The 12,507-nt window shown below is 49.1% G+C and overlaps 1 protein-coding gene across 1 annotated transcript in view; it reads right to left on the minus strand.

The window, feature by feature from the left end:
• Positions 1–12,507, minus strand: part of Wwc1 (WW and C2 domain containing 1) — a 151,199-nt gene that overhangs the window by 13,046 nt on the left and 125,646 nt on the right. Inside the window, 3 exon segments of the mRNA NM_001427362.1 lie at positions 200–329; positions 7,530–7,621; positions 9,239–9,379. Of these exon segments, the coding sequence (NP_001414291.1) occupies positions 200–329; positions 7,530–7,621; positions 9,239–9,379 (363 nt within the window).

Consider the following 12,507-nt stretch of genomic DNA (forward strand, 5'->3'; position numbering starts at 1 on the left):
GCTTGAGGTGTGATTAGAGAAAGAGGGAGCCATAGAGGACAAAAGAAAAGGTAGGGATGAGTCAGCCCCTTCTGGTGCACCGTGGTCTCCAAATACAAATCACAGCACAAAGACTCCAGGGACCACTTGGGAGAGCTGTCCCCTGATGCCAAGAGCCTTTGACAGCTCAGATATAGAGACCCAGGCTGCCTCTTTTTACCTTTAATGCTGGGCACTCCTCTGCCTCCGGGGAGACCTTTTCAGCGAAGACATCTTCCTCTCCCTCCTCTTCCTCTCTCTCTTCCTCCTCAGCTACTGCCTCATTCTCGCTGGCCTCTTCCTCGTACGTCCTGTGGTGACATGTTGCTATGGTTATTTCCCCGCCCAGACACCACTCCACCTCTACTCCCCTGCCCAGAAGTGTATCCAAGCAGGGTCTCTAAGACTTATGATTGTAAGGGTATTTATCAAAAGAACCTTCAACATGCGGCTGGCTGAAGCTCAGTATCAAAGCACTTTCCTAGCATGTCTGATGTTCCAGGTTCTACCTCTAGGACCCAAACAAAATAACCAATTCTATTATTAATTTGTGTATGTGCGTGTGCGTGTGCGTGTGTGTATTCTTGTCCGTAGGTGTGCCATGTGAGTGTGAGTGCCCATGCAAGCCAGAAGGGGGCGCTAAAGATACAGACCATTCCATATGAGAAAGATGCCCTTCTACCCTATCTACATAGCCTTCCTTCAATTCCCCGGTGACCCCCAGTGTGCTTTCTGGTATTATAGACTGAACTAGATGTTTCTTGAGTTTCATATAAGAAGAGTCAGACAACTCATGCTCTATAATCCTTGGCGTCTGTGAGCATGTGTTGAAGTTCCTTCCAGGACCATCAGTAGCTCATTTTCTTTTTATTACTGAGTAACATTCCACCGGATGTGGTGTGTTTAACACTTCAATCTCTGAACACCAAACTGCAGCTGTCTCTCACACACCAATCGTCTGTAAACACCTATGGACAAGTCTTTGACATCTCCAGACCAGGCTGTCATTTCTGTTAGACACTGCAATATCGGTTAAGGTGACCAAAGTGAAACACCCCAGAACTATATTTCCCACGGATCCAAAGGTTCTGATGTCCAAGATCAAGGTTATACAGAACCTATGGCTTCTCCCAAGGTTCCTTTCTTGCTGTCTTCACTTGGTGTCTTCTGTGCTCACAAGTGCCTGGTGTCTCCTCCGGTGTCCAAATTCCCCCCTTTTATAAGAATACCCATCGGTGGATCAGGTTCACCTGTTGTGGTTTGCCCTGAAGTTATGTGTATTTTGATGCTAATTCCACTGCCCCAAGGACAGCGGTCTAGTCACTTACTCAGAACTCAGGTGACTTCACCAGAATCACCTCCCCATTGAATTTGTAAAGTACAGGTGAGGGGCAGGTACAGGATAGAAGGAGGCCTGTCATTGGAGGAGAAGGAGGGATGGGTGGGAGAGAAGTTTGAAGGAAGAGGAGGAGACTAGAAGGAGAAAGGAGAGAGACAGAGGAGAAGGTGAGAAGCCATGGCAGGTGATGTTAAGATTCTGCTCTGTGTATTTACAGGTTGTTATTAATGTTCCTAAGGGATGGATGGTACCGGGCTTTGTATGTTAAGGTGGGCAATTATATCTTATCAATTGGATCTAAGGTTATTGTGTTGTGTGTTCTTTTATGTGACGGTTTGAGTGTAGGAAAATGTGCGGCGGCAGGAGACTCTGGGCGGCCGAGGAGTTGGGATGTGTTTCCGCCAAGATATCTAGCAGATATCTTGGGGCATCGCAGTGCAGACCAAGCAGGGTAAAAGACAACCTATACTTTTTTAAAATTTTTTATATATATATTTTTTTTGGTTCTTTTTTTCGGAGCTGGGGACCGAACCCAGGGCCTTGCGCTTCCTAGGTAAGTGCTCTACCACTGAGCTAAATCCCCAGCCCAAATTTTTTATATTTTTACAACAACATTCACCCTACCCTTTGTTCATTTGTTTTGTCTTATTTCCCAAAACAGGGTTTCTCTGTCCTGGAGTTAATCTGTAGACCAGGCTGGCCTTGAACTCAGCGATCTGCCTGCTTCTGCTTCTGTTGGGATTAAAGATGCATACCTCCACCGCCCAGCTTGATTACTTATTTCTTTATGGCTCTCCTGGGATTGAATTCAGGACCCTCCCTATGCACGCCTAGGCAAACAATCGACCATGGAGCCACATCACAGTCAACAGAATCTCCTACCCCTTCCGTTAGACGCTTTGGAGTTTCCGTGCTGATGTTTTAGCTCCGTGGTCCAAACCAGATTAACATTTGGTTGAGGTGAAAGAAGAATAAAAATTAATTTTCCCATTCCTATAGCTAACTGTTTATATAGTACCGTTTGCTCACAGCCGGTACTTTGGTGACGTTACTACCCGTGCCCTGGTCCCCAGGGCTGGAAGGAACTGTGAGACTAATAAGCTGCTCATGTTGGGTTACATCTCACCCCATCTTGACGTCTCAAAAATGTACATGACTGCCAGGTCCTGGCTTCTGTGAAGCAGAGTCACCATGCTGAGCCACTAGAACCCAGTCAAAGCAGGATGCAACACAGTCTGCTGTGAGGCGCACTGTGGGGAAACACAGAATCTCTCCCAGGCTTCCCCAGTGGGGACAGTCAACCTCTGTTTGATGGAAATTCCTCCCCAATAAAGAGGGAACTTGTGATAAGGGGAGTTTTGCTAGATCCATGGGTAGCAAATGCAGAGAGGAATCTGCAGGAGCCACTCACTCACTAGCCGCCCTTCCTGGCCGCTTCAGAACGTCCACAGTGCTGAGGGGGGAGTGGATACCTCACAGGTACCCGGGCTGACAGCCTCATCCAGCGTCACTGATAGGAGCAGATAGGTGGCTTAGCCCAACTGAACACTCGCCCGCTAGGCTAGTCTCTGCTATTTTACCGTAAATCTGATCAAAACGCTCCAGGATGGGGCGGGGAGAAATAATTGCATTCAATCTCAGCAGTGCAGAGAAACAACACATAGGGCATCTTCCACCCACCGCAGCGGTAAACAAATGCAGCAAACGGAAAGTGCCAGAGACGTTTCTCCGAGCGGAGTGAGATCGTGAGCAAGCGTAGGCAACGTCAGTGGCGTCATCTGTCAAGTCACGATCACGGGCTTCATTCAGTTTGTATTTTGGCGGTGCTGGAGGCTGAAGCTTGGACTTTTGTACTAGGCAAACGCTCTGCTGCTGAGCCGTATCCTCAGCCCCAAATGTACATATTCTAGGTCAGTACAGGAGTTCGATTAAATGCTGGAGAGTGCACGCTCAGGGTATCCTTAGACTGTCGGTGGGAGTGTTTCCTGTCTAACAATCCTACCAGAGAAAGTGACACTCGAGTTGAGAGGTGACATGTTCGGGCTCAGGGACACAGCAGTGCCACCTGTGAATACTGCCTCAGACACACACACATCTGGGCTTTCACTCTCCCAAGGTTTGAGACCATTTTTTCCCTATGTTTTTCTTCTGGTTAATTACCATGCGTGTACATGAGGGAGGGTATGGACATGCTATAGAGCACACGTGGGAGTCGGAGGGTAACTTCCAGGAGTTGGTTCTCTCGCTCTACTGTGTGGAGTCCGGGGATTGAACTCAGGTCACCGGGCTTGGGGGCAAGCGCCTTTTCACACTGAGCCACCCCGCTGCCCCTTCCGTGTTTTCTAACACTGTGAGTATTGTTTTGCCTGTATCTCTCTAAAAGAAACAAATGCAGTTTTCTACTGGAGAGTGGTGATATGACTCTGCCCTCAGAGAGCTGGAGGCCAGTGTTGTCACAGAACAGATCAAGAGGGAGAAATTCCCCTCCATTCGTGCAATGAAGGCATCTAAACAGTTAAAGCGAGAGGGGGGAGAGGTTAGCAGAGAGGCATTGGGCCTTAATACTGCAGGTGCCCTAGTGCCAAGGGCTGACCTCGGGAGACCTCCCCTGGACTCCAGAGAGGAGCAGGTGCATCCAAGCTGGTGATCGCCCCAGGATCAAAAGCCACCTCCGGGCCTGGGGAAGGGAGCTGCAGATGGACCTAACCCACCACAGCAGTTCTGGGAGGCCTGGCCCTCTTTGTAAGTTGGCATCTGGGAAGTGTGAATGGCAGGGGGTGGGGAGAGAGGGGGCCACGAGGGGAGCAAGAACAGAAGGTGGTTGCTAGGAGACAGCTTGAAAAGTCTCAGCGTTAGCTTGGAATTCCGGAGAAACCACTGATCTTGTGCCAGGGTGTGGGGAGAGGGGGACCTGGGCTGATTCTGGCATCAGACCTTAGCTTGGGTGACTGTCAGCATAAGGGTTGCCAGGGACAGAGAGAGTGAGATGGACACTGTGACCAACCCAGAGACAAAGGGATACAAGATTCCAGTGGCCTGGTATGCTCTTTGTCCCAGGGAGAAGTGGCAAAGGAGCATGTATGTCAGCAACTATCACCAATGGGCCCAATCTGGCCCGCAGCTTTCTTTTCCTGGGCAGTTGAAGCTGCGAATTGCTTTTATATTTATACTCATTTTTATGTGGTGACGGTCTCAGAGCCTTGAACGCATCGTGTGGCCAAGGATAACCTTGAAATTTGATTCCCCTGCCCACACCTCCAGAGTACATGCATTGGAATTATAGGCCATGTGGCATCACACCGAGTTTGTGGAGTGCTGGGGAATTGAACCCAGGACTTTGTGCATGCTAGGCAATGGAAACACACACACACACACACACACACACACACACACACACACACCCCAGCCCATTTTTAAAATATCTTAATAAGGGGTTGGGGAATTAGCTCAGTGGTAGAGTACTTGCCTAGCAAGCACAAGGCCCTGGGTTCGGTCCCCAGCTCCAGAAAAAAAAAACAAAAAAAACAAAACAAACAAAAAAAAATCTTAATTAAAAGGGTAACAATCATTGTGGCATGAACAAATGCTAAGAAATGTCAGCTCCAGCATCCATAGATAGACTGTTGACAGAACACGGGCTCGGCCACCAGCTACCCAACGGCCCATGGCTGCTTTCGCATGGTAGAGGCAACGTGAGAGACACAGCGGAAGCTGTATGGCCACAGCAGATTGTATTTACCATCTGGTCCTGTCCCGGAAACATATGGTGACCCCTGGAGTTAAAGATTGTATGGGGAGGCTCCTTCCAAGATCAATTACAAAATCTGGGACGCCAACAATGATAACAACAGAGCTATTGAGCATGTCTTTTAGGTTTTCGACTACAATAGAAAGTCTGCTAACCCTGCTCCTTGCAGCACTGCTCTCAGCAGCCAAGGTATGGACCAAGCCAAGTGTCCATTAGCAACCAGGGTCTGTGTACACTGAATGCTAGTCAGCCATGATAGCTGTTACATGACAACACGTAAGAACCTGAGGGACATTAGGCTAAGACCAACACTGCACCTTCCCTTCTGTATGGAAACAAAAAGTTGACTTCACAGAGAAGGGAGGATGGTAGTTGCAAGAGAAGAGGTCACATGGTACTCACCATGTGACCCAGAGAGGAAAACAAGTTCTGTCTGCCCAGTCTGGCCACAGTTAACAGTGGGCTGTGGTTAAAAACGGCTAAGAGAGACTGGGCATAGCATAGGCAGGGGCGGGGTGGGAGTGGGGTAAAAGGATTATCCAGAAGTCGGAGAGGAACCTGGTCTGCAGAGTGATCACCAGGCTAGCCAGGGCTCCATAGTCAGAGGCTATCTCAAAAACAGAACAAAAGCTAGAAGAAAGAACGAAGTCCGCACATTGCTCTATGAAGAAGCGACATCGGCCATTCTCTCCCTGTGACTATGACATACTACAATTACCCAAACACGATACCGTCTCCTGCATGTGTACAATAACTACTTGTCAGTTATTTGGGGGAAGGGGAGGGTGTTCGAGACAGGGTTTCTCTGTGTAGCCCTGGCTGCCCTGGAACTCTGTAGACCAAGCTGGCCTCAAACTCAGAGATCCACCTGCCTCTGCCTCCCAAGCGCTGGGATTAAAGGTGTGTGCCACCACCACCCTGTTACATGTAGATTTTAAAAAAGAGTGTAGCTGGGTGTAGTGGCACATTATACTAAAAAAAATCCCAGCACCCAGGAGGCAGAAGCAGGTGGCTCTCCGGGGGAGTTCAAGGCCAGCCTGGTATACATAGTGAGTTCCAGGACAGCAGGGACTTCAAAGTGAGACCTTGTCTCAAATGACAACAGACGAACAAAAAACACTTTGCTGAGGGTTATACAAAGGCAGCATCGAAACCCTAGCAGAGGTCTCGGCTGCTGATGTGTTCGGTGCCATCTTGCCGACCTTGTGAAAGAATCCAGCAGCATTGAGCCGCATGGTATGGGACACTATCGCACAGTGGGGTCGCTCTTGTCTGGACATTCTGATTGGCTCAGAGAGAGAGCCTCCCAGGGTGGGAGGTCTTCAGCCTGGCTCCACTGGAGGGAGCATTTTCTTCTGAAGTTTGCCTTTCTCCAGCTCCCCTCTGGGGTGGGGCTAGTTCCTCTGCCTCAGATCCATCTCTGCCTCTGTGCTTCAGTGGCCAGGACATGATTTTCACATCTAAGCAACAGTGGCCATTTCTCAATCTCCCGCACAGCCAAGGCTGGCCAAGGACAAACACGTGGACGGTGCGCTATGTGACTTGCAGAAGAACTTCTGGGCTGTGAACTACACAAGCATGGTCATCCTGAATCTTTCCTGGTAGATGACTGCTTACGGCAGAGGATACGACAGTCCTCTTGTCCTTATAAAGCAGCCTTAAGGATGAGGTCTCGTAGTAAAGAGAGCAAATCAGGGGCGGCGGCAGGAGTGGGGTGGGATGGGGTGGGTGGGGGGTGGGGAGAGAGGAGGACAAAATCTAGGTTCCCAGTTAACAGTGTGGATTTTGGGGCTTGGATTATTTCTTTCTGTTCTTAAGTAACAAACAACTTCAACAATTTCTTCCTCTCCTCTTTCTGGTGCTGGGAATTGAACAGAGGACCTTATGCATGCTTGGCCAGTATTCTGTCAGTGAGCTTCATTCCCAGCCCAGAACTTTCCCTTTTCTCTTATTTCTTCCATCTATCCCTAGCAACTAAGTACAAGTCTTACTTGTACAACGCACAATGCCCAATCCACGACCACTGATTTAAATTTAAAATCTATAGCAGGGTTCAAATTTTGTGCTTGCGCGCGCGCGCGTGTGTGTGTGTGTGTGAGATCTATCTAGGTTGGCCTTGAACTCACAGCAATCTTTCTGCATACGTCTCCCACGTGCTGGGATTACAGATGTGAGCCACCATGAGTGTTTTGTTTTAAGCCCGAATAAATCTCACCACACCAAAACAAACAATAACATCAGGAGGGAACAAGGCACAGGGGATTCACAAACTGGGAAAGGGTTTTAGGTGCCACTGTGCTAAGCTAGTCTTTTTGCTCCAAGTGACTGTAAGCACAGGTCTTTGATGCTCCCCAGGGAACCTGGCCATGGCCACTATGTAGTCAGAGACCTCTGTGTCTAGCTCCAGGGCGTGCATTCACTTACCAGCTGCCCTCCAGTGTCTGGGAGCTGCTTCTCCCCTCCTGCCTCTTCTCTAGTTCCACAGCTGTCTGTTCTAGCAAGGCAGACACGGCATCCTGCAGAGACAGACAGAGTCCTCCAGGTCAGCAGGATCCTGGGTGCTACCATACCTACCAGGCAACCCAGCCATGTAACCTTTCTAGAGAACACAGGGGACATCCCAAAGGCTGGTTCGGCCAAGCATCTGGCCTCTGGTCACTCATACATGGGAAGTATTGTTTTGGTCTCATTAGGCAGTCTGCAGAGCGTCAATCTCTGTGTGGACCTACCTGGCAGAGTTAGTTTAACAGCGAGGGGACAGCATTATAGATGTGACTGTCTGTCAGAGTCTTTGTGTCACACAGAACATCAAGGGCATATGGATCAAGGGAGAGGCAAGCACTGTGTGTCTCGTAACAGAGACACCACGGCAAGCGTGCGGTGGTGGGTGTGGGTGTGGGTGTGGGCTGCAAATACCGAGGGCTTCTAGGAGAAGGAACCGAGTGGGGTCATTACCGAGGAACATGGACCTGAGAGAATGAGTGAATCTCTCTGACCCTCATTTTCTTCCAATAAGCACTGGGAAAGGCCGTTATGAAGATAAACTTTCGTGATGATCTAAGCACAGGAGAGTAGCCGGGCAGACGGTATTCAGTAGACAGCAGCTTTGGCTTTCCTGTCACATGATTCATCTGCCAACATCCTCAGCTCTGCGGCCCCCCCACCCCGACCCTGAAACCCCTGACAAGTTCTTACGGGTAGGGAATAAAGATGTAAAATTAACTAAGGTCCATGATGCATAGCAGAGCAGCTCACTGGACCACACAGACACCATGCATTTGCAGAGGGAAGCCATGAACTACAGGCAGCTTAGCGGATGCTTGTCTCTTTGGTTTTGGTTTAGAAACGGGGTCTCTTTCTGTAGCCCTGATGCTCCTAGAAATTGCTTTGCAGACCAGGCTGGCCTCAAACTGGCCTCAAACTTTCAGTAATCCTTCTCCTTCTGCTGGATTACAGGAGCATACTTTCAAATCAAAGCAAGGAAAACATTTTCGAGTAACTCAGAACAAGCCAGGTGCCATTTACAACTTGCAACAAGCACTCACTGTATCCATTTCTTCAAAGTTTTGCCCAAACTGTATCAAACTCCTTACTAGACATGGAAACAAGTGGCTCAGAGGCTTAGAGATGTGACACAGGCTGGGCTCATCTGTTGGTTAGCCCCAAAGAGCAGAGTTCTAAACACCTTCTCCTAATTCAGGTTCTCAAGAAAGTATGGTGTTCTAGCTCCCAGCTTTCTCCTTCCTTCTGCACTTTTATTTTCTTAAATTCAGGTTCTCACGTGTGTTGGGCTAGCCCCATCCACTGAAACACTCACATAACCCTCTATATCACTTTGTAAAACTTCAAGTTTTTTTTTTGTTGTTGTTGTTTTGTTTTGTTTCTTTTAAATCAGAGAAGCGATATAAGTTACAGCAGAATATGGAAGGAGAAAATGAAAATCCATTAGAAAGTTGGGCCATGGACACATAGGGAAGACCATTCCTGCACGGCCCTCTCTTCCCATCTGCTTCCGTTTCCCTTTACCCTGGGGCTCCTCTCCTCCCCTTGGCGTGGGTTCATCCAGGTGCAGGCAGCAGGGGTGGGGCTGAGTGCCCCCCCCACCGGCCAATCAGCCCACTTCTCGCACTCACCACATGGTCGGGCCCTGGAGCTTCTGCTGGCTGGGGCTCCCTGCCCTGTTTCTTCAAGTATTTGTAGCTCAGAAGGTTGTACCAGCGGGTTGACCTCTCCCCGGACCGGCAGACCTCAGCCAGGCTGATCTGGGCACCTCCCTGTTTGGGGCAAACAGAGAGAGAGAGTATAAGTGTGTCTGCTAGTGATGACAATAATGTCAGTCTCCATGAGAGAGGCGGAGCTTCCTAATGGGGCCTCACTATGTTGCCCAGGCTAGTGAGCTTGAGGCACTCAAGGAGTTGGGACTAGGTGTATGTCACCTCACCCATTAATACACCCCATCCCATTCCTTTTAAAGATAACTTTGCAATATAACCCAGGCTGGCTTTGAATTCACTACGTCACCCACCCACATCCTGAACGCAGCCTCCTGAGTGCTAATTTTACAGCCATTATACCACCACATTCAGTGTCTCTGTATGCATAGACCTGGTGTCTCCTGGCATGGGTCTTCATGTAGCCAAGGCTGGCCTCGAACTTGCTGTTAGTTGAAGATGATATTTAACTTCTGGTCCTTCTGCCTGCCTCCCTAGTGCTGGGCTTACACAAGTGTGCTACCAGGCTCACACACGGCCCATTTTAAAAACAGGGTTGAGTTCTGCTTGTTGATACTTCTCCTGTGCTAATCTTGGTTAGGTTCTGGGTTGGGTACTAAGGGCAGTGAGGGTCACTATGCAGTCGCACTGTCTAGCAGCTAAGAGTTCCAAGGAGCACACCACCGAACAGGCAATCACAAAAGAGGTGGCTTTTACATTCCTTATGGAAGGAATTTGCCAGCATCTAGCAAGAATATGGATACATTTATTCTGTGGCTGGGGAATTGCATGTGTAGGCATTGTTCCCATGGACACTAGTTCAAAATGGCCCATAAACAGGAGCTTTCATTTTGGGTTTCTTTGAAATACTACGAGAGGTTGCTATGCAGTTGAGACTGGCCTTGAACGAATTCACCTGGCCACACTTTCTGATTGTGCTAGGATTATGGTTCACATATAGAGGCAAAACCAACTACCTACCTACCTACCTAGCTACACACACACACACACACACACACACACACTTGCACCTCGTCTGAGGTACAGAAGGTCAGATGATCATGTGTTTGACAAGAAATAACGTCGAGATGAGGAATAAACAAATCCGAAGGCTAACTATATAAGGTACATGGTAGGATCAGGGTTGATGTCAAAGAGTGGGACCTTTCCATGCACCTCTTCTTTGAGGCATACAAACGCATTGCTTAAATTTAAAAAAATGAAGAACAGTAGACTTCCCAACCTCACTCAGAAGGGAGCTGTTCAAGCACAGCATCCATCCTTTGGTGCAGCCCCAGCGGGAAGTCCTGCAGGCGGGCTAACCTTACTCATTCCTTAGGAGTTTAAGTATTTTATCCAGTCCTTTTCTGAAGAGCTCAGGATGGATTTGGGGTTCAACTCACCCACTTTTCCCTGTTTTCACATATCTGGGTCGATGGGTGTCTGGGAAGCCAGTTTGCACAGTGGGCCCCTTGAGGCGGGTCTCTTGAGCCCACCTGAGAGCCTGTCTTCTGCTTTCTCCATCTACAGGATGGGCATCTCCCATGCCAACCTGAATCTCAACTGCTCCAAACCCCAAGACCGTTTGAGCGTTATCAGGGTGCCACGAGTAAAAAAGGCCACGCCAAGTCTTTTTCTTACATGCAAAGTTACTTAAAATAGTCTATACCCCAACCTTCAGGCTAGGGACTACAAGGTATATAAGTATATACAAGGTATATCTGAAACAAATACATTTCCTATTTAGACTTGAATTCCAGCCCAAACATATTTCATTATATATGCAAATATCCTGAGCCAGTAAAACAAAACAAGACAACCCCCCTCCCGAGAAACCCCAAACAAACAACCCCCTGAAATCTGAACCAGTTCTGGTCAAGTATTTCTGACAGGGATATTCGACCTAAAACAGGAGGTACGGATCGGTGTGCAGACTGCCGAGTCTGGAGGACTAAAGCAGTTTCTGGGAGAACAGTGTGGAACAGGGAGAGGAAGTCAGCAGCTACTGACGCCTGACTATTCTGACACCCGCTTCTTCACCAATGGCAGCTATAGGCAGGGCTAGGGAGTGGGGTATTGCCAATTCAGGAATTAAATGGCTGGCATGCCCCAGGCAAGCCAATTCAGGAATTAAATTGATGGCATGCCCCAGGCAACAGAATAAATTAAATATATATAAAAGAGTAGGCATACTACTCCTTTAGTCATCCAACAAGTATTCCCTGCAGCAAGATAAGCATCTAGAACGTGATTCCCACCCTCACCCACAAGGGTTTCCTGGGGACACACATACAAGCATACTGGATACTGAAGTCCAGAACATGACTGGCCGCACCCGAGTTACAGGCCGAGGAGGGATCATGAGGGCAGTCTGGCAGCACGACCCCTTCATCAGATTGTTGTGAATGACAACAAGATGACCTGCCTGCTGGCACCAGCTTGCAGGTGTGGATAGCACTTCTCGAACTAGCAGCATTTATTCACGCATGGGTTCGACGTACACGGTGGCCTGAGCAGCCTATCAATGCTAGGGCACGTGAACAGGGGAGCAAAGGGTCCCAGGAAGCAGCGTGTGAGAGCGAGGAGGGGCGTCCAGGGTTTGTGCGATAACAGCGAGGACTGGTATGTTTCAGAGGATGCCACACAGCACGGCTTGGGTGTACTTCCTGTCCAGCTGCACAGGTGGGGGTGGGGCTCACACAGGGCAGGGCCGGAGCTTGGCCAAGTTAGGGACAGCAAGCAAGAGTGGAACAAGGGAGCTATTCTCAGAGCCGACGGTGGGGTCCGCCGAACAGGGCCGGAGCTGTGTGACACTGGCCTTAGTGTCTGGGTGGGAAGAGTGTGACGCCCCACTAACACAGGTGGTAGAATTGCTGTGGACAATCTTAGGAACTCGGGCTGTGTGTTCCTCTGGGGTCTGGGGAGGCGAGAGACTTTGGTCACCTTGAAATGTGACGCGGTTCAGCAGGAGCACGTAAGGAAGATGAATGTGTTGATTCCATGTTGGTCCTTTGTCAGTTCACTGGGTGAACGGGGCAGGTAACTTAGCCTTTTGGGGCCTTGCTCGTTCTCTAAAAGGGAGATCACTGGAGACTGCCTCCTGGGCTGAGGGTTAAACAAGGGGCTCTTGGTCCAACCGTAGGCACACAGATACTGCTTGTTAATGGTGTGGCTAATTAAATAGCTTAAAA

Source organism: Rattus norvegicus, chromosome 10 (assembly GCF_021556685.1).
Source record: "Rattus norvegicus strain SHRSP/BbbUtx chromosome 10, alternate assembly SHRSP_T2T, whole genome shotgun sequence".
Taxonomy (NCBI): Eukaryota; Metazoa; Chordata; class Mammalia; order Rodentia; family Muridae; genus Rattus; species Rattus norvegicus.